We start from the raw sequence: 26,818 nt of genomic DNA on the forward strand, positions 1-26,818 counted from the left end.
TCTGAGAATTTCAGGGGGGCTTCACGAGGCTACGTCTACAAGTGGGCTGGGGGAGCCACGCCCCGGTCAGGATGTGGATTTGCAAACCTGGGGATTTCCCAGGTGAAATCCGAAACTGGCCGCATACACAGAGGGCAAGGGGAGACTGAAGAAAAAATTAGGCCGCTCCAGGCTGGTAGGTGACAGGTGTCATAAAACTGCAAGGCCAGTAGATCCGCCCCCACCTCCTCTGCCCTCCAGAATCGTAAAACTTTATGTGGAGGCCTTAACGTGGTTCAGTTACATATGTACCATCCAGACGGTCTCAACACCAAGGCTGCATCCTTGAAACAGCTCCCCCTGTGGGAACGTGGGCAGAACGTACATTCCAAGGCCAGGGGAGGGGGTGAGGAGCCTGGGCCTGCCCCCCCACCCCCAGCTCATGGGTCAACCAGAGGTCACATCCTCTTGATGACCTCTTCCAACACAGGAATAGCAAAGAATGCCTTGAAATTAGATTTTACACTCACAGGGTCATTCACCGGTTTTGTACATAACATGTGCTGCTGAGGTCCTTGAAAATTTTGCTCTCGACCGATTAAATATTACCCGTCTCCCTGCAAACTTCTTGTACAGTGCATTTGCTTAGCATATCTTTTTTATTTTTTTTTTCAAAAATAGACCAGAACTTCTCTATTTAGGATGAAAAGGATCCGAATTAGTAGGATTGGAGCGGAGGTAGACAACTGTTACCTCCAGCACTCACTGAGGACCCACACGGCCCAGACGCACACGGCCTGGCCACACGAGGACGGAAAAAGCAATCCAGAGGGGTTGCCAGCTTGAGAAGGAAAAGGGCAGGTCAGCCAGGCCCCGAGGGCCTTCTTCTGGGTGCCTGGGCCTGGACTGCCACCCCCGCTCCGCCGGGAGGCCCTCAGTGCTTGGGGACAGTACGGTGTCCCCATTCTAAGTAACAGTTGAAAACTGCAGCTCGATCGGCCTCCACCCAAAAACACACGAAAGCTTGCCTGGTCCTGAGTCCAAAGATGAACACAGGAATGATGGCATTTGCGGGGCCTGGGGTGAAGTGGAAATATGGAAACCCCTGTCCAGAATCCCCAGGCGGCGACCTCAGGGTGACAGACGGAACATACAGACGCGTGGTCGCCAGCCGGACCGTATGTAAAAAGAGGACCCTGACCCACAGTCTGCAGCAGCCTGCCCAGGACACCAACGCCTCACCCACCACGCTCAGCCCAGGAAGCCAGCCGGCTAGACGTCATTCTTGCAGGAAGTCACACTGCTCTCTCTAGTGACAATCTGGGAGGCCAAACAATAATGCCTGTAACCACCCGCACCGAGTGGCCGGGACTTGATCAATCACCAACAGCTTCCCTAATATCTGCTCCCGTTTCCAGCCTGGCACCACCCAGAGAGCGCCCAGCCTGCGCCCTGCACCAGTCCCAGAGGCTGCCTGGTTTCCAGGTCGCCTGCCTCCGGCTTCCCCACCCGGACCCTACCCTCTTCTCCTCTAGGAAGCTTCCCTACCCCTCCGCCGCACCCGAGTCTCTGCCAACAGGCAAGTGACAGCGGCTGACACCCCTGCTCAGAGTGAACAGCCTTTGCTTAGGCTCACTTGGTTGGCCTTCATTTATCCCCACAAAGCCTTGAACGAAGCCTGGCCCTTCAGAGCACGCGGCCCCGTGTCATACTCACATGTGGCGGAGCCGATCCTCACATGAACTGCACAAACAAGCGAACTACTGCCCTCTGCTGGGATTTCTGACCATCCTCCAAGCGGCAAGCCAAGACTACCTCAGGGACCCCATCTCCAGATGGGGACCCTCCCGCACAATCTCCCCCTCTGGGATGTCCATCGCAGAGCACTGCCTGGCGACCTGGCAATAGCCAGAAAGCCCATGCTGTGCCCGGGCTGCCTCGGTGGAGGCATTCCCACAGAGCACCCTCAGAAACCCACATGGCCGTGGCCGTGGCCGTGGCTGTGGCCTTGGGGAGCAGTCCCTCCTACCTTGGATGGCTCAGTTCTGCGGACCTGGTCCTGTGGGCTGGAAGCCTCTGGAGCTGGCCTGCGGGGGCTCAAGTTAAACTTCTCAGGCACCAGGGGGCGCTATGGCTTCCCAAACAGGACTCAGGGGGCCCAGACCACACCAGGGCTTCCCAGGGAGCAGGGATCTTGGGTGAGTGGCATTGCTGAGTCAATCGGCAAATCTGTTCCTTTAACTTCCACTTCTCAAGTGGAAGCTGCATTATTACATGTCCCGCTCCACTGCCCCTCACCCCCAGCCTGTCTCACCCCATCAAACCCCTTTGCATGTCGGGTGGGTAAATAGGATCACTGGCGTGTGATGTTCTGAGCTACTCTGTCTAAAAACGCAAGACGTCACTGGTGTTTTCCTGACACTGCGCTATCACAGTTCCTAGCCTACAATTAACGGCCCAAGTGCGTTTTTCTAGTTTGTGTTTCACGGAGACTCACCTTCTTTCTCAGAGTTTACAGCTGACAGTTCTGGTTTGAATGGCTTTCCCACCACCAACTGCAAATTCGCCCTCTGCTCGGCCCATGTTTTCATCCTGAAGATCAAGTCCCTGCTTCTCCTCAAGCTTTCTGTATCCTGTGGGCGCCCTTCCCCACTGCAGGTCTGGAGACCAAAACAATCTTGATGAATTGGGCCCTGCTGGGGAGAAAGCACGGCTCTCTCTCTGACACCTGGACACGCACATTCCAGAACCTTCTCAGGAGGCAAAGGAAGAAGAAACGGACGGCTGGCTGTGGGCAGTACTGCCTGGGAGGAAACCACCCTCCTTTTGGGGGTCAGAACTTGGGGTTCGTGTCCCGACTTGACCACATGCCACCCCCATGTCTGCAGGAAAAAAAGCATTGGTCCCCCTCGAGGCCCGTTTCCTGACAGAGCTGACAGCCATCCTGAATGAAGGAGCTCAGCCCGAGCGGAAGCCTTGTGGTCATCGGTCCACGAGGCACAGGTATGACGGTGGCCAGGCTGTGCTCAGGAGACGGCGGGGGGCAGGGCAGCTGGCGAGGGGGGCGGGGCGGGGTCTCGGAACAGCACAGACCCCGGAGGCAAGGGTCCTGCACCGCGCCGCCTGGCCTCACACCCCGATCCCACCCCCGCTGCCCGCGTCGTTACCATGGACAGGTTAGAACACCGCTCTCCACCTCAGTTTCTTCCTCTGTGAAACAGGGTCGGTGTCAGGAGGAGCCCTTGTCTTGCAGGACTGTGGCAGGGCGTCAGTGCGTCGTTAGTGCGCGGCGCTTGGCCCGGTGCCCGGCTCTGCTCAGCCCTCACACACAGCGAGCAGCCGGCTAGCTATCGTTGTCATCTGGGCTCGGATCATCGGTTTTGCACCCTGGCTCTACCGCCTGCGAGTGCGATCCAGACACAGCAAAACCCTCTGAACTTACTTTCTTTTCTGTAAAATAAGGATAGCATTGCCTTGGTCGCAGAGCTATTCTAGGGAACCTCGCGGTCCTTCCTTCCCATGCGGTTCCTCCTCTGGGACAGACGTCTGCGTAGGAGAACGTTGACAAGCCGCATGTGGACAAGGAGGAAGGGGATGGGCGTCCACAGGTGCAGGAAGAGACCCTCTGATCAGGACCAGCCTCAGACCGGACCCCAGAATGCCGACAGCCCCAAGCACTGCGGATTTTCACGTACAGCTCAGTAGACCCAGAGGTTCCCAGGGCCAGGTCTGCCGACCCTGACATGCAACTTCGCTCGGGGGGAAGGCGGATGGGTCCATTTGAGCTCTTCCAGGGCCCTGTCCGGCCCTTGAGCCAGGGCTCACTCCAGCCCATGGTCCTCAGCAGTCACCTCGATGGCCTCCATNTTGAGCTCTTCCAGGGCCCTGTCCGGCCCTTGAGCCAGGGCTCACTCCAGCCCATGGTCCTCAGCAGTCACCTCGATGGCCTCCATGCTCTGCCACACAACTGTTCCCGCAAGCAGCAGTGCACAGAGGACAGAATTAGGCCAGACGGCCACCCTAGACACGGCCTCCCAGAGCCAGCGGGGAGGGGGGGACGACTGCGGCCTCTGACCTCACCTCCGCTACAGCCTTTAATGGACAACCCTGATGAAAGAAGTACTAACCTGCAGCTGGTCCACGAATTACAAACGCTATCCACGCCCGCATGCCTCTAAGCATGGGTATCTGTCTCGAGCTCCTCTCCGGCAGTTGGCCTGGGGCCTGGGAGCCGGGCTTGGCCTCAGCCAGCCTAGGTTCAAATCCCAGCCTCCCCATCTACCAAGTGACCGTAAGTCGGTCACTGACTCCCTCCGGGCCTTTGGAAGCACAGACAGCTTCCAGGTTTCCTCTGTCACGCTCACTCCTATCCTTGCCACTCACGGGTGACCTCAGGTCCACGCCCTCCTACCGTCCCCACCATCACTGCGGCCACTGTGTGGTGACTGTAATGGCCATCCCGAAACCCTGGCCACTCCGTTCTTGACCTACCTGGCTCCAGTGAGTCCCTCCTTCCCGGGGGCAGCCCCCAGCGCCACAGTCCCATTGTAGGAACCGCGTGGGCTCCACCACCTCGGGCACAGTCACTGCAAAGGGCCCTCTCCGGCCACCGTCTCTCCCTCTGCTCCCACCGCTGATTCCAAAATTCCACAATTCTCCACCCTCCAACCCACTGCCCCGTCACTGGGTTACTACCTTCCCAAGCCCCTCACCCCCTCTGCCTGGTCATAGCGGGCTGACAAAACCCCAACCCGGATTAAACCCAACGCCCTAGCAGGAGAAAATGATCCCATGAACCAGACTCCCTTTAAGGGGACATCACAGGTCTCCAGTGTGCCCTCGACATTCCCACTCCCCCAGCAAGTGGGAGGAGTCACTGCCCATGGCTCTTTGCTGAGACCGTGACACCTAGTTCCCAGGGGCAATTGTTCGTACCGCCTACCCGTGTCCCCACACGGCCCCTGTTAGAATGCAAGGGACATCGTGCTCCAGCCCAATGCTGAGCCCTCCCTGGTCACTGGGTCTAGCCTTTTTGCCTTCTTAAGAATTTCAATCTCACACTAACCCTTTTCTCTAGACATGGTCGGTCTCTCCCCTTCAGCACATCACCGCCANGCCTACCCGTGTCCCCACACGGCCCCTGTTAGAATGCAAGGGACATCGTGCTCCAGCCCAATGCTGAGCCCTTCCTGGTCACTGGGTCTAGCCTTTTTGCCTTCTTAAGAATTTCAATCTCACGCTAACCCTTTTCTCTAGACATGGTCGGTCTCTCCCCTTCAGCACATCACTGCCATAGATGTATAAATACGCCTTCGTGTCATCGGTCCTTTTTTTTTTTTTAAAGCTCCCTGATGCCATCCATGCCCCTCCTACTCTTGCAGCAAAATTCTTCATGTGTTGCCCCTGTGGGTGGCCCCCATGGGCGGCCTCCGCTTCTCACCTCACCCCTGCTCCACACCCACTCCCACCAGGCTCCTGCCACCTCCACCCTGGGAAACCGTGCGTGTTGGTGTCATGACTGATTTTTTTTTTAACTAAATAAATCATCTTTTAAATACATCATTTCTTAAGCTTACAAAAACAAAGGCCTTAAAAATTACGTGGAGGCTACCAAACTAGGGATCCTAATTTGGAAATCTAGGTGTCAGGTCACCCTCCTGGGGTGGAGGGGAGGCTCCCGGAAGATCGGTAATTGTCACTTTCAGTGGGCACAGCCTGGACCAACCATGATAGTTTTTATGGAGACGAATGTAATCTGTCGATCAGTTTGCAAATTTGGGGGAACAACCCATTTGTGAACAAATTTGAAGCACTGTAATGTTAAAATATAGTATAGTTTATCTTTCATATCCCAAACCAGTGTCCACTCACCATCCACTACTTCTTGAGAACCTACTACGTGCTAGGCACGATGGGAAGCACTGGGTATAGGGAGGTACACAAAATGGGCATGATCTCTGTCACAGGGTTTATAATCTAATCCAGGCAATAAAATAAGCACAGATTAGGGTGTAACTGCAAATCCTGACATCTGGCATGACGGGGAAGGGGGACTCCTGAAATCTCAGTGGGCTTTTCCGAGGAAGACATCAGCCGAGGAGCTCAGAGTGAGGCGTAAACCCGTGAAGTGTTAGGGAAAGGCATTCCTGGCATACGGCAAATCCCAAAGCTCTGGGGCAGAAAGAATTCGGTTCCTCCAAGAAGAGGAAAGCAAGCCAACATGAGCCAGAGGGAAGCCCTGAGATGATTCCAGGGAAGACCGAGGGGGCAGGGGCTGCAGAGCCTTGGGGAACACGCTCACGGGACTGCAAGTTACTCCAAAAGCAACCACCACTGACTCGGGTGTTCAGACATACTGGCCAGTCCTCATCACTCCCTCCCTCCACTTCTTGGCAGCATCTGACGTGAGTGAAGGCTCCCATGACGGGGTTTCCATTAAAGGTGTCACCTGGGTCTCCTCCTGCTTCCGGGACCACTCTTTCCAAGGCTCCTCCAATGGCTCCTCCCCAAGCAGGGAGAAAATGGGCTCTATATCCCATAGCACCTCATGGCAATGGTCTTCGCCCCTTCCATGTCCACTCTGCTCCTCGGAGATCTTGACTTTACAGCCTAAGACAGCAAACCGTACCATATTTATACTTTTATCCTTCACGCCTCTTTCTGCAACACGTGGGCAGGACAAAGTGGTGCAACGTAAGTGGTGGAAGGGAAAAAGGGAAATAACATGTTATCCACGTGAGAACGTTTTACAGCATCATTTGACATGTCGATAGTGACAGGTGCCACTTTATAGTATCTAGTTGGGCTCCCAAATATCCAGTTCTACTGGGGCGCCTGGGTGGCTCAGTCGGTTAAGCATCTGCCTTCAGCTGAGGTCATGATCTCAAAGTCCTGGAATTGAGTCCCACATCGGGCTCCCTGCTCATTTGGGAATCTGCTTCTCCCCCTCTCTCTGTGCTCTCTCAAATAAAATCTTAAAAAAAAGAAAAAAGAAAAAAAAGGAAAACAAGTACCTAGTTCTACTATCTGAAAAATGGAAAAAATATGAATTAAAATAATAATGGTCNTGGAATTGAGTCCCACATCGGGCTCCCTGCTCATTTGGGAATCTGCTTCTCCCCCTCTCTCTGTGCTCTCTCTCTCAAATAAAATCTTAAAAAAAAGAAAAAAGAAAAAAAAGGAAAACAAGTACCCAGTTCTACTATCTGAAAAATGGAAAAAATATGAATTAAAATAATAATGGTCACTCTGCAACAGGAATCAGAACTGAATAAAAACAGTTTCTAAAGTTTCCAGCCTGGCTGGGGGGATACGGGAGCACGGGCAGCTGGAAGAGCAGGAGGCACGAGTCACGAACTCGTCTCCCTGCTTTAACACTGGAAACATCTTCGGAGCCACTCAGCACTGCTCTCGCAGTCACGCTGCCGGGCGGACTGATCATCTCAACCCGGTAACCACACAGTCCGCTTAGCNAAAAAAAAAAAAATAATAATGGTCACTCTGCAACAGGAATCAGAACTGAATAAAAACAGTTTCTAAAGTTTCCTGCCTGGCTGGGGGGATACAGGAGCACGGGCAGCTGGAAGGGCAGGAGGCACGAGTCACGAACTCGTCTCCCTGCTTTAACACTGGAAACATCTTCGGAGCCGCTCAGCACGGCGTCTCGCAGTCACGCTGCCGGGCGGACTGATCATCTCAACCCGGTAACCACACAGTCCGCTTAGTGCCTCGGTGCCGTGTGCTAGTCTGACTGCACACCCCAGAGTGAGGGTGTCACTTATGAGTGGTAATCGCCTGTTAGCCAGCCTGCCTGGCCCACCCAGACCCACTCAGCGTCCACCACTCAGTGAAGCGTGAGCGTAAGGTGGAAACGTGGCCTTCTGGGATTGGGTTCTACACGCTGCGGTGCCTAGACTCGGGATAATTAGGCCATCATTTAAACAGATTTACAGACCCGTGAGCATGTTGCATACAAAATTAATCACATCAGGGTCATTTGTAAGGAAAAAAACATATCCGCTTTCACTCCATCGAAGGGAGCAGCTTTTAATTAAAAAATGATAAACATCTACTAAAAATAGCTTCCACAGGCTATAAAGGTTCTCAATGTCAGTGGGCATACAACCAGGTGAGTTGGTTAAAAATGCAGGCCTGGGCCCTACCTCCACATTCTGAGTGGTCTTGGGTGACACCTGTAAATTTGCACTATGAATCACCAGCCCAGGAAATTTCGATGTGACGGTGTGTGCTTCATGCAAGAGCCTGTTCCAGTGAGCCCAGAAAGTGAAAAACATTATCTACATATTAATAATTCATTTTCTTCGAACCAACCCTTTAATAATTGAGAATTTCTAAATTGAATATTCCTAAGACTTCACGTACTATTTCCTGCTCTCAAATAATCCTTACTCTCATACTCTAAGGTTTTTTGCGAACTTGACTTAGTATAATCCTAAGTACCATCTCCCTCTGCTCAGTGAGAACCAAAAATGGTATGTTGGGACAGTCAAGTGTATATTCTAATAATTGAAATCAGTCTATAACTGTCACCAATGCAAGAGGTGCCAAAGAAACTGATTTGCCCTGGAGAATTCATGCAACCCATGATTTCAATTACAGCATTCTCTGGAAGTATTTAGCACATTTGCTTGCTGGATTTCCTCAAGAATTGCAAGTATTTAGATTAACTCAGACATCTATATCTGTATCTACATCTAAGAGACATTCCGTAGTTATGGGGTCATAAACCCAAGGTTATACTATAATATATAGTTTTCTTCACATTTATATTCAAGTGCTCTGAATAAAGAAGATAAAATGTTTCAGCATTTTGCTAAGTGTAAAATTTTTTGTTTTGGAAAAAAATCAAGAACAAAAGAAAAACAAAACAAAACAAAACCCTACAAAGCCAGAGAATTAGCAAGACTATTATCACAGTCCCATTAAATCGGGCACCAAAAAAAAAAAAACCCAAAAAAAAAGGTTATTTGAATTCCTAAAATATCAACACATTTTATCCTGGAGAAGAGCAGCACAGAATTTTAATAAGTGCTGATCTTTATCAGGTGTCTCCTATGTGCCAACCACAAGGCTCTACAACACCTGTTAGTCCTCAAACCCTGAGACAGGTAGTCGATTATCCCCACTGTATGAAGGTCAGGGCTCAGAGCTCCACACATAGCCTTTTTGTGCCAACGTCCCGTGCCCAGGGTCCCGCATGTCCTACTTTCCTTGTCATTCACTCAATTCAAAACTCAAATTCAGCATCTGCTGCTAAATAAACTAGAAATGATAGTCTATAATGCTCTTAAAAGCAAAGTTTCTAATGGCATGGAAATCATAGCCTATGTCTAAAACTATAAGACAGATTATCTGCCCCACACTTATTAAAACTTAAAAAGAAATTCAGGTATCAGTTCAAACTTTTCTACTTTGATATAATACAAATCCAGTTCCTAAATTATCATATACATCAAAATCATTAATGAAGAAACTGTCCTCCTAAATTAGGAATAACTCACAATTATTTAACTCGATGATAAGGGATAGCTGGTACATCAGCAGAACTAGTACTGATGCCTGGCTCGAGATGAACGCAGAGTCTGGGAGTTTTGGTTTCAATTCATCGCTAGGCTGGAACCGCAGAGAGCAAGCGGGCACATATCAAAAAATCTTTCTAAATTTCATGCTGAAGTCACATGGGACAGATTACCATCTAATAAAGAACTGGTTGCTCATTGTGAAATTGTAATTCATTCTAACAAGCTGTAATGTCGCCTGAGAGATTACCTTTCTTGCTCACAAAAGCTAATTCAAGACATCTACAGTATGCCAAGAAACTGGCCAACTACCACGAAGCATTTATGTAAATGATATATGAAGCGTGTTCGAGACCTGCTATGTGCAAGGCCACACGCGGGCACAGCCGGGCTCCCGAAGATCACAGTTCAAATCGCCAAGCTCATGCACACGCCAGTGGCCTCTCTTCAGTTTTCCCTTCAAAACCGACACAGGGGCGCCTGGGTGGCACAGCGGTTAAGCATCTGCCTTCGGCTCAGGGCGTGATCCCAGTGTTATGGGCGAGCCCCACATCAGGCTCTTCCGCTATGAGCCTGCTTCTTCCTCTCCCACTCCCCCTGCTTGTGTTCCCTCTCTCGCTGGCTGTCTCTATCTCTGTCGAATAAATAAATAAAATCTTTAAAAAAAAAAAAAAAACTGACACAGATGAGACCAACTGTGGTACCCAGAGTATCTAAAGCATGATGTACCTAAAATCCAAGTGTAACGGGTACTATTAAAGAAACAGACAAGTGACACAGAATTCCGGCAGTTACCCACTCATGTGGATACAATATATTTTCCTGCCTGAAGATATTTAAAGCTTTAAAAAGTGATGCTTTCATTCATCGGTGAACTGATAGTAGAGTTCATATATAAAACAGAAACTCTTAGAAAGTCTCATGAGAACACTACTCCACTTTTGGAATGAGCGCCAGGAGATCAACAGGAGCCCATTTGCACTAATGCTAAGTTAGGCTTAGTTGATCCACATTTCTTGTGTTCATAGGCATTGCACAGAAAGCCACCATGTGTCCTTGACCAATTCTAAACAGAGGAAAAAAGACACACGTAAATGCTGCCAATTCAAAGGATTCAGAGCTGAAATCCAGTAACAAAATGAGGAGATAATTATGTAGGTGTCAACAGTGTTTAGGCTGTTTAGATCAGAAAGACAGCATCCATCTTCTGGCTTACTTAGCATTACAGTAAAGCAGTATAATTTTGAAAACATAATTTTGAAAGCATTCTGGAGACTGAGAATCAACTAGAAAGGGGAAAACGGAAAAACAGGAATAAATGTTATCTACGTTTTTAAGATACTAAAGGCATCAAAACTTCCAGGGATGAAAGACTATTTAAATGTAATTTCTTCTTGATATAGGAATGATTCCTGATACCTATCTTTGAACAGAAAAGATGGAACTTTTCTTCACATTCAATTTGTTTTCTTTAAACATGAGTTCTGCATGCATTATTAAAATGAAATCTCAGCAAAAAAAAAAGTCTATCATAGTGACTCTACTACTTAAAGAAATGAAGCAGAATAAGGAAAAATAAAATGTATGGTTTATTTCTTTGTTATACAAAGAAAATTAAGTGGTCCAAAACATCTTCGTCCATCTCCCACGTCCTTCCTGACATACCGAGAACATACGAAATAAGGGCAGGCTAGATCAGGAGTCCAGCTCGGGGTCAAGTTTTTCCACTTTGATGACTACCTGCGCAGCGGAGGCAGCAGCACTGGCCTGCTGGCTCTCGGCCTCCGGCTCCGACAACACTTCTTCCTTAATCTTCACGGGCTTATTACTCGCTTCCTCCTCTTCGTCCGAAGACTCATCAAGCTCCCATTCATCATCTATGTCCATTTCAAATACTCTTACGTGACGGAGATTTGAGCTTAACTGGAGAAGAAAAGGTCAAAGAATTTTTAAATTAATGGTTGAACTAATACATAATATATGAGAAATCAGAAGCTTGAAGAATGGTTCTGTATGAAAGTTATTTTCCCATCGATTTATAACAAAATCACTACACTTAGCTTCTTTTGTTGTAAAAGGATCCCTATATACACCAGTGACAATTTCATGATAATTAAAATCTATGGACGCCTGGTGGCTCAGTCGCCAGAGCATGAGATACTTGATCTCAGGGTCACGAGTTCGAGCTTCATGGTGGATGTCGAGACGACATACATACATACATACATAAAGAACATCTAGAGAACTGTATTACTCAGTCAGCTTTTTAATGAGAAAGCTACATAGCTAAGACCACAACATGTTCAATCAATAAAAGCAATACGCCACAGAACGTTTACACTTTCTGAAAGGACCTTATAGATCCAAAGTCAGTTCCTCCTGTTACTCTCGTCAGTAAACAATCTGTAAATACTTACCACACAGGACACTTTGCGAAAACCATTTCCAGCAACATACTGTGCTTTCATACTTTCCAGTAATCGCCAGTGCTTCTCAAAATGCATGGTACGTGTGGGAATAGCACTGCATTGTTCATCTAGCCTGGAGAGGGGAAAAACCAAGCCTGGAATGAAAAGGCGATCTTCTCTCCAGTTTACAAGGGGTAGTATTAGATCTACCATGGGTTCGATTTCTACCAACATCCCCATTTTCAAAATAATTCTATCAGCCACTGTATAAAAAGTACTTTCCTATATCCTAGGAAAATACTGCAATTCCAAATAGCCGAAATGGCATCTTACTAAGGTTTCTGATTCCTGCTCAAGGAAAGCAGACACATTTTTAAATTAGAGAAAGGACCTACTCACTTAAATCTAAGAAAACTAAAGCCATCTCTAGAATTGGCTGCGTACCCTCCATGTGGCTACTGAGGTCCTAATTCTGGAAGGAAACCACTAGGAGCAAATCTAAAATAACTAATTCTATTATTAACTGGGGTTAATGCTACCCTTAAAAATAGCACAGAAGTCCCATTTGCCACTCCAAATAATTCCCCACCTTATTTCAGCAAATACTTCTTGATTTATTAGTAAAGTAAAAGGGCAGAAGAGCTGTTGAAGCCAGTATTTTTTTAAAGAAAAAAACAGTACTTCTTGCTCAGCTGACATCCTACTCTCCCTAGTAAGTGCTGTCTAGCATACCTAAGGAACTAGAATGTACGATACACATTCAAAAGCATTTAACTGTCGCGTCAGCAAGAGGCTCTTACTGACGTGTTAGTCACCTTGTGGAGTAAGCCCCAGAGAACTGATATTCTGAAGCATCCTCGCTGTTATACACTGAAGACAACGGCAACTGCACCAGGAGTCTATCTCTCCCTTCGCGCCCCATGGTGTCTTTCAGGACTACTGTTACGGTCTCATCGTCATAAAACTGTGCGTCTAAGCAGCTGTAGGCGCTAGAAGTGAAGGACGTTCTGTTACATCACAGATGATCGGGACGACTGAGAAAGTACTGTGGTACCACGCAAAAAATTAATACGACAAAAACCAAGTGACGTTCTATACTTACACTGAAAATACATCATTAGTTTGCACTAAAGCCAGTTACCGATTGTAGTGATTACTCACAAACAGAACTAGGCCATAAAAACAGGTCATCGTGAAAAAAGAAAAATCTGGGAGGGTGAGGTTGGTTCACAGTTCCAGAAAATTCCTGATACCAATAGCCAGGCCTTAAGCCTGTGGAAATTCCACGAATGGCACCTTGTAGATATACTGGCTAAACAAACAGGGCTAACTGCACTGAGAAGTAAAAATAAGATTGACAGAGGAAAAGTCACAACTTCAAAGACATTATCATTAAAAACTCCTTTTACGTAAGGAAAAGAGAGTGAGAAAAAGATTGGCCTGTGATGAGTGTCCATTCCACAGCCTCAGGGACGACTTTGGTACGGTTACCCTTTTATGTCCTAAGAACATCCCAGAGCAGGGAGAATGAGGCCACCTCACGTTCCTGTTGGTCATAACAAGAACTTCAGCCACATGCCCCCTGGAGCCACCTTGCTTTCTTAACGGACAAGGGAGCTCAGAGGTATCAATCACAGGAAACCACGGCTATACAAATTCCTGTAGGGCAGTAAGGTTCTATTCAACTGTTAAGTCAATCAAAGTATAAGCTATGTAAGCAATCCTGTGCCCTGTGCTGCAAGTTACAAAGGCGTCCTAAGCATCACATCATCACTGTACCTGAGTCTAATCATATTTCTATAATTTAATACATGCACACATCATCTGTATATGTATACAACCTCAGCCAAACAAGATTCAAGATTTACCTTCTTCTCACTTTTTCGGTTGTGGCATATGTGAAGCTCCCAAATTTAATAGCAATTAGTCCATTACTTACAGATCTTGAAGAAAGAAGGGGGGAAAAAAGAGACTGTGGAACCTGGATAGCCAATAATCTAAATGCTTGAAAGAACATGATTGTCAGTGTTAGTATATTTACCTAAACAGCCAAGTCCCAGACCCAAAATATTATGCTCACTCTGCAACACTGACAACTAATTTAAACACCTAGACAGACAAATCTTCGTTTAAAATCATGGTCATTAAAGTTGCTAGATACCTTATAAAATTAAGGACAATTGGGAACAACCAAATTACTTCTCTTTGGCNCCATTATGCTCACTCTGCAACACTGACAACTAATTTAAACACCTAGACAGACAAATCTTCGTTTAAAATCGTGGTCATTAAAGTTGCTAGATACCTTATAAAATTAAGGACAATTGGGAACAACCAAATTACTTCTCTTTGGCCCCATCTTGGGTCTCAAAACATTTCCTTCAAAGTCAGATTAAATACCATTTGAGGGGGCACCTGGGGGGCTCAGTCGGTTGAGCGTCTGCCTTCAGATCAGGTCAAGATCCTGGAGTTCCGGGATCGAGTCCTGCATTGGGCTCCCGCTCAGCAGAGTCTTATCCTCCTTCTGCCCCTCAGCCTGCTCGTGTTCTCTCTCTCTCAAATAAATACATACAATCTTTAAAAAAAAAAAATACCATTTGAGATACAAATGGTATTCTGTACATGATTTATTTTTTAGAACTTTTACTTCAGATTCTCAAAAGAAGTCTCTATAAGGCAGGCCTCTTGTTTAATGAAAGGCATACCTAGCCTGAGGCAAAAATCCTTTCTGTAAGGAACCCAAACCACAGTTCTAAACCGCTAGAAGTTCATGAGATATAATCCTGAGTGTTCTGCTGCTGTATTTTTCCTAACGCTAAAGAAATCCTACAAGTCACAGCTACACACGTACCAGATTAATAATCTAAAATCAGAAGGGATCATATAGCTTCCTGATTTGGCATTATCGTCTGAATGATGTGAAAACTAAGATTAAGAGCAGTTCAGCGACAAGCCTAAAGTCATAAGGTAGCTTAACTGAACCCCCAAATGTAGGGGAGGGAAGCTGTATGTTTAATATTAAAAATAACATAATCTCGTTCTCTAACTCAAACTTTAGATTAATACTTACTGGGAAATATCAGTATGTCTCCTTAAGATACACATTTTATAAAGTGAATCTTCTAAAATAGTAAAAAGAAGATAATGCAGATTTGAGGTTTTATTATTCCACCTAGGAAAAAAAAATTAATGTCAAAACATGATATTTAGCTGTCACAGCAAAGAACAAAACTGCATTGCTCACATGAGACGGGAAGAAACACACACTTACAGGAAAGGAAATTTGAATAATCTGCGTGTACACTCCTGACTAAAACAAAAGAAAAATAGGTAAGAAAAAATTAAATTGGCTGCTGAATTTTACCACCCAAAAAGTAAACAGAATTACCTTCTAGCATCCCTATATAATGGAATACAGATTGCTTGATTCATCGATTTCCCAATGACATCCTAAATAAAATAAATTTTAAAAATACAATGAAAGCATTTACATACACACAGGCCTTCTACAGAAAGTACCTGACCTTCACTGCTCAAGTCTAGTAAAAAGCCATCTCGATCACCAAGCTTTCACAGAAGAAACTTCAATGACAGTCCTAACAGCAAGGACAAGAGACAGAAGGAATTCTGAAAGGAACCAGAAGAACCCCAGCCCGTGCCCTCGTCTCACAGCACCGATCTCCCCTCCTGCGGCAGTAAGCCAGGCACACGACAGCTCTGTAGCCAAGACTGTTTATAAGAAGTTTGTTCTGGGAACAAATTAAATAATAAGGATGCCAACACTCTCAATAACCTTGTTATTTGTTTACTTTTTACTTTATGAAGATACTAAAAATAAGTTTAGTTATTTAGTTCCTAAAAGGAAATGTTAGGGTGAACCCAATGAACCTGCCATTTTTGTTAGCCATTAGCCAAAAGTTGAATAGCAGCATTTGCATATGGCTCACCTGAATAACTATGACTGTTTACATAAGTGAGCCCCATATTGTAGACAGTCTCACTCCTCCATAAAGGCATGCATTTCTTTTTCACACTTACTGCTGGTTTTTGCAAGCACAGATCAATAATGTTCTCCATCCGCCTTTTCACAAAATGCAATGATTTTCGAGGATAATATGGAAACAGCAAAGGACTTTCTGGTTTCAAACAAGAAGAGACACAGAAAAACACAAAGCTATAGTAAACCAAATGATTAGGAGAAAACAATCTCTTGTCAGAGGCAGCCCGCACCGCTTATCTGGCGGTGGTGATCCGCTTCATGGTATCCCTGCACACAACCTCAGCACAAGTGACCGTGGCCTCCTGCCTCTTTCATCATTCCCTGCTGCCGGCCCGCTAAAACCCACCACAGTCACTGCAGGCCAAGTCCTAGCAGCTCCATACTCTTTATTCTGTTTTCCCCACCCAAATCCGACAGTAGGCTTCGGCTGGGTGCAAGAAGGAAGGGGTGATTAGGGAACCACAAGACACATAATAAAATAGAATTCGTTCTCTACTCTTTGCCACAGTGGGGTGACAACAGCAGTCCAGTATTGTTTTGGAAGAGTATAATACTAAAAACAGAAACAACAGACAAGAAACTAGTGTTGTGTAACTAAGCAATTCACTTTTCAAAAGGCTACTTTACCAGTAGGAAGTAATAGATAATTAAGGATTCACAGATAGCAACCACGCTAGATTCCTTTCTGGTGTTTCTATCGCGCACAACAGCCACACAAAGCAAGCACCGCACTCTCCGACGTACACGTGAAAATAATGAGGTTCAGGGGGTTTGGGCGATTTGCCTGGTGTGAGAATGATGAAGAATCCACACGTGTGAATCCAACCCTCGGACCTGCAGGCCCACGCTCTTCTCCTGAGCTCTGCAGCCTCCCTCACTTGCGGCATCTCATGTCCCAGCTGTGCTGGACAAAGTGAGTTTTGATCTGGTTAACATTTTAAGCTCCCCACAGGTGACAGATGCTGTGGGAGCAGAGAACGATATCTGGTCTTTGTCCCTGGTTCCTGGCACCGAGCATCTAAAACCGTCAGAACTTCCTGAGTGATAAGGGTGATAGGAACATCTTTTGGTGTCATGAGGCGATTCTGGGTAGATCCCTAGATAGTTTCAGGATGAGGACTGGTCACCAGAAAGACTAAGTCCCAAAAGAAGCCTGGACTTTTCAGCCCTCATCCCCCAACTTCCAGGGTGGGGAGAGGAGCTGAGTTGAGCCCAATCACCTGTAATCAGCGGTTTAATCAGTCATACCTGCCTAATGAAAACCCTATGACGAGCCCCTGAACAGAGGGCTTCTGGGTGCTGGGAGGGAGGCATGCCCAGAGCAAGTGCGGGAGCTCTGGGCCCCTCCCCCGCAGACCCTGCCCTATGCACCTCTTCCACTTGGCTGTTCTGACTTGCATCTTTATAATAAAGCAGTAAACCTAAGGGAAGTATTTGAGTTTCGTGGGCCATTTTAGCAAATTATCAACCTGTAAGGGGAGGAGGGGTTGTGGGGACAGAAATGTAGGCCACCCAGGGCCCTGATCCTTAGGACTGAAGTCGGAAGTGGAGGCAGCCTTGTGGGATGGAGCCACGGAACCTGTGGAGTCTGGTAGTTAGCACCAGAACTGAATTGCAGGACACCCAGTTGGTGTCAGAATTGGCCTCGGGAGGAAAAACCTCTCATTTTAGTGTCAGAAGTGCTCTGAGTAACAACAGCTCACATGACAGCATCTTGACTGCTCGGGAGCCATGAGCCAGGCACCAAGTGTCTATCTCCATTTACTGAATCTTCACAATAGCGTTTTGAGGAAGGCATTACTACGGTCCTCGTTTTACTGATGAGAAAACTGGGGCACAGAGGTTAGACGGCGTGCCCGCAGCCGCACTACAAGGAAGTTGTGGAGCAGGTTCCAACCCCCGCAGCCCAGAGCACCGAATTTCACGATCGTACAACACCGACGCTCCCTCATGAGCTGAGAAAGTACATGTAGTAAATATTTAGCAGGCGATTTTTGCAAGGTGCTAGAAAGAAGTTTCATGAAAGTTTTCTTAACAGTTCCACAATGATGGGGCGTCTGGGTGGCGCAGCTGGTTGGGTGTCCAAGTCTTGGTTTCGGTTCAGGTCATGATATTGGGGTCGTGGGATCAAGCTCTGCACTGGGCTCCATGCTCAGCTCAGAGTCTGCTCGGGATTCTCGCTCCTTCTCCCTCTATCCATCCCCACCACACACACTCTCTAATAAAAAAATCTTAAAAAACAGAAAACAAAAAACACCAAACTACATGCATGGGGCTATTACCCTAGGGACCTAAGAAACTGACAGACTGTGATCAGATTACTCTGTGAGAAAGCAAAGAAATACTCCTTCAAAAATATCTGCATCTAAAATAGTGAAGTTCTGACATATTTAGTGGTTGCTATTTGGTGTTCCATCCCAAATAATAAGGCTGGATCATTTTACCACACCAACATTTCAAGATCCTAGAGAATGAAAGGCACAAATACACAAAAAACCTACAATCTCAGGACAACAGTGAAGCATCACTATGCTTTTAGGAGTTCACAAATTGGAATCTGCAAAAGACTTCTCTCACTAGCAGGCTCTATAATTTTCTTCCCAACATCCTCTTGTTTTTATAGGGTACAGAACAGACAATATAATACCTGAGAATAAGCAATATTACCCCATCACAGTTAATTTCAAAATGTTTTCTATCGTGGTAATGTCATTTACTGTTTGTTATTTTGCTGTTTCTCTAATCAAATATAATAGGCGCGAATGATCTAAAGACCTGAAATAAATATTCAGTAACTGTCCAGCGACACTCATAGTTAATATACCGGTCTCAAAGCAAGTATAAACATGGCCAAAACGCACTAAGTTCACTGAATACCTTTAAGGTGGTTGCTATTTTGAAGAAAATCGTACCACTGGTTTCCTTCTGTGTTAGGCGGTGACACGAGATCATCATCTTCATCTTTCAAGTACTAGAACACAGAACCAAAATTTTAAATGTTGTAAACAAAGGAGGCTTCAAAGACTTTATAGTTAACATTATTCTATTTAAAAAGTGATTCTGTTTTACTGCCAAGTGCTCTGAAGTTGCATTGCTATCATTCCAAGAGAAGTGACCAAAATTTACTAAATGCCGAGCGACTAAGCGAGCCACAAACTCCTAGATCAGAATGCTACGGATGCAGAGACCACACAGTTTAAATTTTGTGTCCCATTTTCATGAAGGACATTTTAATCTTTTATAAGTGTGCGTGTGTGTGTTATAAATTAATTTTAAAAGTATTACCTGTCCATCTACTCTAGGGCAATAGTCCTCAAAGTGCAGTCGACAGACCCCTGGGAGCCCCGAAGATGCTTTAAGGATCCATGTGTCAATACTATTTTTCTAATGTCAAAATGTTATTTGCCCTTTCAACTGTGTTGACATCTGCACTGAGGGTCATAGGTGGGGACAACTGCTGGCGCTGGGAGGCAAGGTGGTGGCCTTAAGCCATACTAGCAGGCATTGTATTCCTTTTTGCCACTGACCGATGGTTTCACTTATTATTTAATGAGCCTATTAAGATAATTAATTTTATTAAATCTCAACCCTGGAGTACAAATCTTTTTACTGTACTCTCTGACCGAATTGGGAAGGATACATAAGCACTTTTTCTGATACCAAAATACAATGGTGACCATGAGGAAAAACACTTAAGAAATTGTTTTAGCTGTGGGTTAAGCCAGGCACTTTGTTGCTGTTAACGGAATTCCATTTTTATTTGAAAGAATGACTGGCAGGTAAGTTATGATTATTCGCACGTGGGTATTTGGGAGATATTTTCTTGAAAATAAAGCAAGCCTGTCACTTTAAGCAAAACAACTGACAGTATTTGCTGCCAATGGTAACATTTAAACACTCAAGCAAAAATTAAAATTTTGGAAAATCTGTATCTGCCACCATGTGCTTGACAGCCACAGTACTTAAAGATTTTCTGATGATCTTGGTGCAGAAATTCATAAAATCTGACTTTTGGATACTGCATGGAGAAAGGTGTCAGCATTTGGAAGATCTGCATAATCCAGTGAACCCATACTTTACAAACGACCAATACATAATACTATAAAATCATGCCTGGGTAAAAGATCCATTCAAAGTACAGGACAGATGAATGGATTTTAATGTATCAGAGTATGAAAAGTTCACTGATGCAATTTTAGATTCCACATTAAAGCTAACCTTTAAGACACTATCTCTTATCAAGAGTTGGTATAGTATCAAAAAACATCCACAATTATCTGAAAAAGCCATTATGATACTTCTCCCTTTCTAACACCTATGTGAGGCCAGATTTTCTCTACATACATTAACCATAAAAACCCAACACAACACACTGAAGAAGTAGCTACGAATAGCTGTTTTCTATTAAGCCAGACATCAAAGAGATTTGCAAAACTACAAAATGATGCCACTCTTCACTAAATTGTTTTATAAAATATAGTCATTTTTCATTAAAAATATTTATGTTAACATGTAATGGTTAAGTGGAATTATTGTTAATTTTAAATAATTTCGTATTATTTCATTTCTAAAGCCTACTAACATCTACCATTGATAAACACAACCCACATTAGCAAAAATGCTTTGGGGTCCTCAATAATTATTAAGAATATAAAAGAGTTCTGAGACCAGAAAGTTTAAAAACTGCTCCTTTTTGGTTACAAGAACAGGGCTGTTGTGTAAGCTTGCACTGTAGTATTTTCCAGAAAGTTTGGATAATAAAGACTAACACTGCTAAAATTTTAACATTAGTTTTTTAATAATTTCCAAAAAAAAGTAATAACTAAGTTCAATCAAAAGCCCATACCTGACCAACTTTTTCAACGTTAAAGTATTTTCCTTTTCGATTATAAAGGTCTGGAGCCTAGAAAGAATAAGCATAGTTTAACCCTTAAGTCAACTCACAAAAGAGAAAGAAAACCATTCTTAAACTTAACGAAAACCTCTATTTTGTAAGAGAGCTATCAGTGGCAGTTATCCTTTTCTTTTAGGGATTGTATGACAGGCATCCAAACAAAAGCTGAATTTGTAAAGGCTCTAAAATAAGTATTGCCATTAATTAGTTCAATAGTTTAAAAAGCACAACTGCTAAGAATGTCAATTAAATTGGATTGTGATTACTTCTCACCATTACCCAGGTTTATTGTAATTCTTTAAAAAAAAACACAACAGCATTACAGAAATACCAATCTCCTACCTCATTGAAATGTTCAGTAAGAAATTCAGCAACAAATGTGATATCTTTTTGAGTCATCTATCAAAACCAAAAAGGAACAAAAAGAAAAACAAATCAAGATAAAAGAAAGCTTCCCAATAGATCTTGTATTATGTAATAATAAATGTGACTTTTTTTTTTTTTTTACTACCTATTAAAAGTCATGGGACAAAGAGGCAAATTTCCTTCAAAGAAACATCAACAGAAATCCAAAAGGTTATGCAACTGTGAAAATATGAAATCTTGAGGCTCTGACAAGCATGTAATTAAACATTTTAAACCCATTTTCCAATCAGCTAATCCAATCGCTACAGAATTCCTTATGGCCTAAAGCTGTTTATTATTTTAGGCCCTGTGCTAAGACTGTGCGTGCAGGGTCCCTGCTCTGGAAGAGGAGACTGTCCATCTACAGAAGTCCCCTTGACTTGAGCAAAGACCTACAACTGGACAGCGATGTTCGCTTGGGGGTTGGCCTTTGCTTCTTCCAGTGACCCTGCCTTCACCCCACCCCAGTTCTTCAGCCCTCACAAAATTACACCCCAAGGTCCCCCCCAACAATGAACACATTTTATTTCCCCAAACAAAAGCAAGAGAACAGCCAACGTGAACTTCCCTGGTTTGCAAGGCTAGTCCCACAGCATGAAAGATCTGCTTCTTGTAAGACTCTCAGAACGGGGATCCCTTATTCATCTAGTCCACTGGGGCTAATTTTAATGCTCTCCATTTTCACAGGCCCGAGATCCCCTCATCTATCAGAATCAGAGTTTACACAGGGGTGAGGAGTGAGCCACAGAAATCAGGAGAGAATGTTGCCCTAGTCTGTAAAAGCTTACTTAAAGGAAATTCCACTGCCACTTGTCACAATCCTTATAGTCAGAGGAACTACTGTTCACCAGACATCAGCATTGGGACTAATATCTAAAGTACCAGATTTCCAAATAAATAAAAATGCATTCAAAACTTAAGTTAAAGAATACAAGTACCCTACATAATACGGATTACAAAATCTTATCTAAACATGAAAATTATAAAATTAGACAGTCATAGTAAAGATGAAAAATAAGTAAAACAAATTTCTTCAAGGAAAAAAAAAAAGGCTTTACTAAGCTGTACTTAGCGTGTACAGCCTGACATCTTGTCAACTAGCAAAGGTGTAAGAATACCGAGCTAAGTAACCAAGCTGAGCTCAGGCAGAGCGGTATTAACACGCTGGAAAACCTACTACCACATACTACCTTATTCAGCTCCGGAAGCACGTGGTCCTCTGTCATTCTCAACATTGCTGGAAACAGAAATGAAAAAACTTTCTTTAAAGGAAAGCTACAAACGTATTATAGATACATTTCAAAGACTAAATGTGTTTCACTGGACTAACCTTCAATATAAGGAAAACTGTTCACCAAGGAAAACTTATTTTCCTTCTAAAAAACTAAAAGTGTGAAGACTTTAAATTCGACTTGGATTTTCAGGTTCAAAATGGCTGGTCTAACGATCCTAAACTATTATGTTTTATCTTTGTCTTCAACACAACCCATTGCCACTCCAGACAGACTGATGTGACTGCTGCTTTGTATGAAGATGATGTGTGCAGAGCAGATTCATTCCTCTCCTAACATAAGGCGTTTCTTCTCTTAAAATCTGCAAGCAATTTGTTCTTCCAAAAGCTTTAGAATACCACACAAACATGTTTCTCTCCCTTGGGTTTTGTGCTATACGAAGATACTTGCACTAAGATTTATCTATATATACACTTACATATACTTACAGGCTTTCTTTAATACCTGCAGCTGAGACATTTTGTCCTTTCAAAGGGTTGCGTTTTTGTACTATGTCCCCCCAAGTCAAAGGGAATGCTGCATGTGTTTTTTGCAGTGTTTGAATATCCCCCCCTTTTTTAAAATATCCCTCTTAATTGCATTTGGTCAGGAATAAGCACGCTGCATGTAATTCTGCAAACACAGACTGTTTTAGAAACTGTTCTTAATTAGTTCAAACTTCTACATTATCTGAAAAATGAGCCATGATCTAGTCCACGCATTCATTCATTTGTCCGTCCAAAAATTACTCATTGGGCATACTATGGGTGCTGGGGATACAGCGGTATAAAAGAAGTTCCTGCCTTCATGGAGGCTACATTTTCCAAAGGAGCAAACCAAGGCTGCACCGCTAACGAGTGGCAGAGCCACGATTATAATGAGGCCTCGGGTTCTCCAACCCAGCGTGCTTTCTGCAATGCCCTGCTCTAATGATAAGGACTGAGCAGTAATTCATTTCTCTTCTAATCAGGCTTTTCATTAGAGTTAGGACATGCAATAAGAATATAAACAGCCTCGACTATTCCAGTAATTACAAGTAAAACCAAACCCCTTCTGTAAAAGAAAATTATTTCGAAGATCTCATTCAGTTTTAATATTGTAATTTATTCTAATCAGCGTCTCTGATATTAAACAGGCTGGCCTGATAAACACTCTGGCTCCCCATTCTGGCTAGCACTGGTACGGTTTTGCGGAAAAAACAAAGAATTTTAAATGCCAACATCTGTGGATCCCATTTTTTTTTTATCACAAGCAATTACATTAGGCTGACAAATACAAAGTCTGTTTGTAAGATAGCAGAATTGAAGATTTGGGCATTTGTTTAAAAGATGTGAGCACATTACAGATAATTTAACATCTATTTACTCTTTAGAATTTTAAGAGATGTGGGATAAATCCCACTTATAACTAAAAATTGCCTGTGTTGGAAGGGAATGTATGCTGGATTACTTCAAAGATATTAAGGGGGTGGGTCACAAAAATAGTACAAATGGACCTACACAAAATATGCACCCACTGTGGAGTAAGCATTAAAACACTATCAGCCAATAAATCCTGGTTAACCACCTACAAATGAAACAGAGGCTGTGGAGACACAAAGAAAGGCGACGAGTGGTCTGCGTTCTAGTTAGCTGGGGCACTGGTGTCTGATGGAAAGGACACTAGAAACTTCTTGTTCAGTGCTGTTCAACGTGGCAGGCATGACAGTGTGTGGATACGGAGTACTTCAAATGTGCACAGCATGACTAAAGAACTGAACCTATAATTTATATAATTTCAACTAATTTAAAGAGCCAAGGTGGCTACTGGCTACCCTAACGGACGGCATACATCTAGAAACAGAAGATCAAGAAACAGAACAGAAAATAAGTTACTCAAGAGCAGAGGCCAGATCTTTGTTTTTTTTTTTCCCCCTCTCGTTTTAAAAAACCTAACACCTACCAGTGCCTAATACGTAGCAGAGATTCAAAAATGTTATTTTAACCTAAGAAGACATGACAAAGTTAAAAAAAAAAATGTTAACCATCAGTGACTGCTAGGGACGATCGGTGCTACAAGTGACGTGTGGGGGGAGCTGCGGCTGTGGTACAGGAGGAGGAAGGCGAGCCATGTGGTGAAACTGCGGGCACCCATGAAGGGCACAGGAGGGGTCATTCTCTCTACTCCTACGGTTGCTTGAAATTTTACCAGAGTAACTGAAATATTCCAAATTGATACTCCCACAATTTTTAAAGAAGTGTTAAGGTAACAAGAATGTTTCATTCAATTAACTTACCCACATAAAGCCAGCGAAAAAACGCTTTAAAGTTTTTCATACTACTATCTATAACTCTGAAAAGATAAAAATAAAAGAAATCAGAAATAAAATTATGATGTGCAGTTCACGTATCATCGTTCAATTGTTGTGGGATATAATAATCCTTACCATTCTCTTTTATCCTATCTGGAGGACATTTAAACCTTTGATTTCACAAATCAAACACATACCTAAAAATAAAGCTTCAGAAGAGCAAATCCTGGCTCTTTTCAAAAATAAAGCAAATGACTCAGATTCTAACTGGTTATAACAGCCTTGCCACAAACTGTGTAATAGTCTTCCCCAGCACTCAGTAAAGTATGAAATCCTTTTCCAACTTTGCAAATAAGTCAGGGGAAAAAACCGTTTTCAGCATTATTCTCAGTTAAAAAAAAAAAAACTCACTGGTCAGTAAGAAGAAAAAACATCAACACCAACAGAAAACCATGATTATAAATTTATACTATGTCACTACCCTGGTATCAGGGGACATTTTTTTGGAAGTTGATTTTTGATGCTTATTTTAACGGATCTCAAAAACTGAATTTCCTTGAGCTTTACAGAAATGGACCCCCCAAGTTTAAGTATTGTAAGTGGATCTCATGTTCATTTTGATGAAATTGTCTCTAAACATGGACAGGGGTATCAATTTTTAAAAATCTCTTTAAGCTTACATCTAACAAGGTAATTACTCTAAGCAAGTAATACCTGCACTTTTGTTTCCTAAACCTCAAAGCCCCTTCCAAGCAAGAAGTTTCATACTGCTGGAGAGGTGGGTCAGTAACATTAACCTAGATCTCTAGAGTAAAACACTTGACCTAAAAAGACTGCGACATTTCTATTGTTACCAAGAAATATAATCAACACTCTCTTGTGGCAAAAATGAAAAAAGGGAAGAAGAGTTCCTTTCTGTCTTTCCCAATCAATACTGTGACTCCCCGCCCACCCGGCAGGCAATCCCTGCTCTGTCACACGCGAACATCAAAATTCTCACTGCCTCCATTTCTTCATCTATAGCCTAAAATAATAATGCTATATTCAACTTACCTCAACAGAGCAAGAAGTTAAATAAACGACCTTTTGTTCATATTGAAAAGTGATCACGAAAAGCTTAATATTTTATATTTACTCTGCAAATACGGTGAACCAAAAAATAATTCAACATACGGGAAAAGCCATGCCATCTCTCCTCTCATTTTGTCTTCTGAACCCAAGTGTCTCCAACCTCTACTTTCTAAAACCCCATTAAAATGATAACGGAGCGGTGGGGAGGGTTATGTCATAAACTCACAGAAACAAAAAGGACGGTAGAAAAGAAATTAATTTCAGAAATGTCAGAAAGGACACGTGGCTGATGAAGCTCAACAGAGGTGGCCACACACAGGACATGGAGAGGACAGCCACCAAGGAGACTTCCGGCTTGTGGAATCCCAGGGACGCTCGGATCTTGGAAATGTCAGGCTAGACAGCAGCCCTCAGGATGACATGTGGGGCTGGACACAGGAGGCCAAACTGAAATACAGAGCAGTCAATGTGCTCTTTCCCCCAAAACACGAACACCTACAGGTCTATCTCCCAAACAAGAACAAATGGACAGGGTTCTTCCAAGAAACCACATACACTGGGAAGAGCTGAGGCAGCTCGGTGCAGGCGCGGGCGGCCCCCAGCACGGCTCTGCATGCCCCGGCGCCAAAGGCGGCTTTCTGCTGCCCCTGTCTGCACACATTCCCAGCAACTTCAAATCGCTTCATGAATAAACATGAGTAAACACTGGGGCATCAGGTATCTGAGGAAAGCTTGCAAAGAGAGACCAAGACAAACAGAAAAGTGACCCAGGAAGTGGAGATCATTCAGGGAACGGCAGGCTTTTAAAAATATCTAATTAATGTCCTCAGAGATTTGAGAAGATCTCATCTACAAAGCAAGAGCACAGCTTTGAAAAATGATTAAAGAAATACGAAAACACTTTTGGAAATTGAAAGCCTAGGACTGCCACGATAAAGAATTCAATGCAACGGTTCAGGTA

The 26,818-nt window shown here is 44.1% G+C and overlaps 1 protein-coding gene across 1 annotated transcript in view; it reads right to left on the reverse strand.

The window, feature by feature from the left end:
- Positions 1-11,084: 11,084 nt before the first annotated feature.
- The window catches only part of ANAPC4 (anaphase promoting complex subunit 4), a 35,256-nt gene continuing 19,522 nt past the window's right edge, over positions 11,085-26,818 (reverse strand). The window contains exons 17-29 of the mRNA XM_034671999.1: positions 24,772-24,827; positions 22,416-22,462; positions 21,163-21,219; positions 20,773-20,829; positions 18,804-18,897; positions 15,965-16,062; positions 15,315-15,376; positions 15,198-15,236; positions 14,997-15,098; positions 13,795-13,869; positions 12,742-12,915; positions 11,936-12,059; positions 11,085-11,441 (exon numbers count right to left, since the gene is read on the reverse strand). Of these exons, the coding sequence (XP_034527890.1) occupies positions 11,214-11,441; positions 11,936-12,059; positions 12,742-12,915; positions 13,795-13,869; positions 14,997-15,098; positions 15,198-15,236; positions 15,315-15,376; positions 15,965-16,062; positions 18,804-18,897; positions 20,773-20,829; positions 21,163-21,219; positions 22,416-22,462; positions 24,772-24,827 (1,213 nt within the window). The 3' untranslated portion in view covers positions 11,085-11,213. The remainder of the gene's footprint in view (positions 11,442-11,935; positions 12,060-12,741; positions 12,916-13,794; positions 13,870-14,996; positions 15,099-15,197; positions 15,237-15,314; positions 15,377-15,964; positions 16,063-18,803; positions 18,898-20,772; positions 20,830-21,162; positions 21,220-22,415; positions 22,463-24,771; positions 24,828-26,818) is intronic.

The sequence above is a fragment of the Ailuropoda melanoleuca genome, chromosome 11 (assembly GCF_002007445.2).
Source record: "Ailuropoda melanoleuca isolate Jingjing chromosome 11, ASM200744v2, whole genome shotgun sequence".
Lineage (NCBI taxonomy): Eukaryota > Metazoa > Chordata > Mammalia > Carnivora > Ursidae > Ailuropoda > Ailuropoda melanoleuca.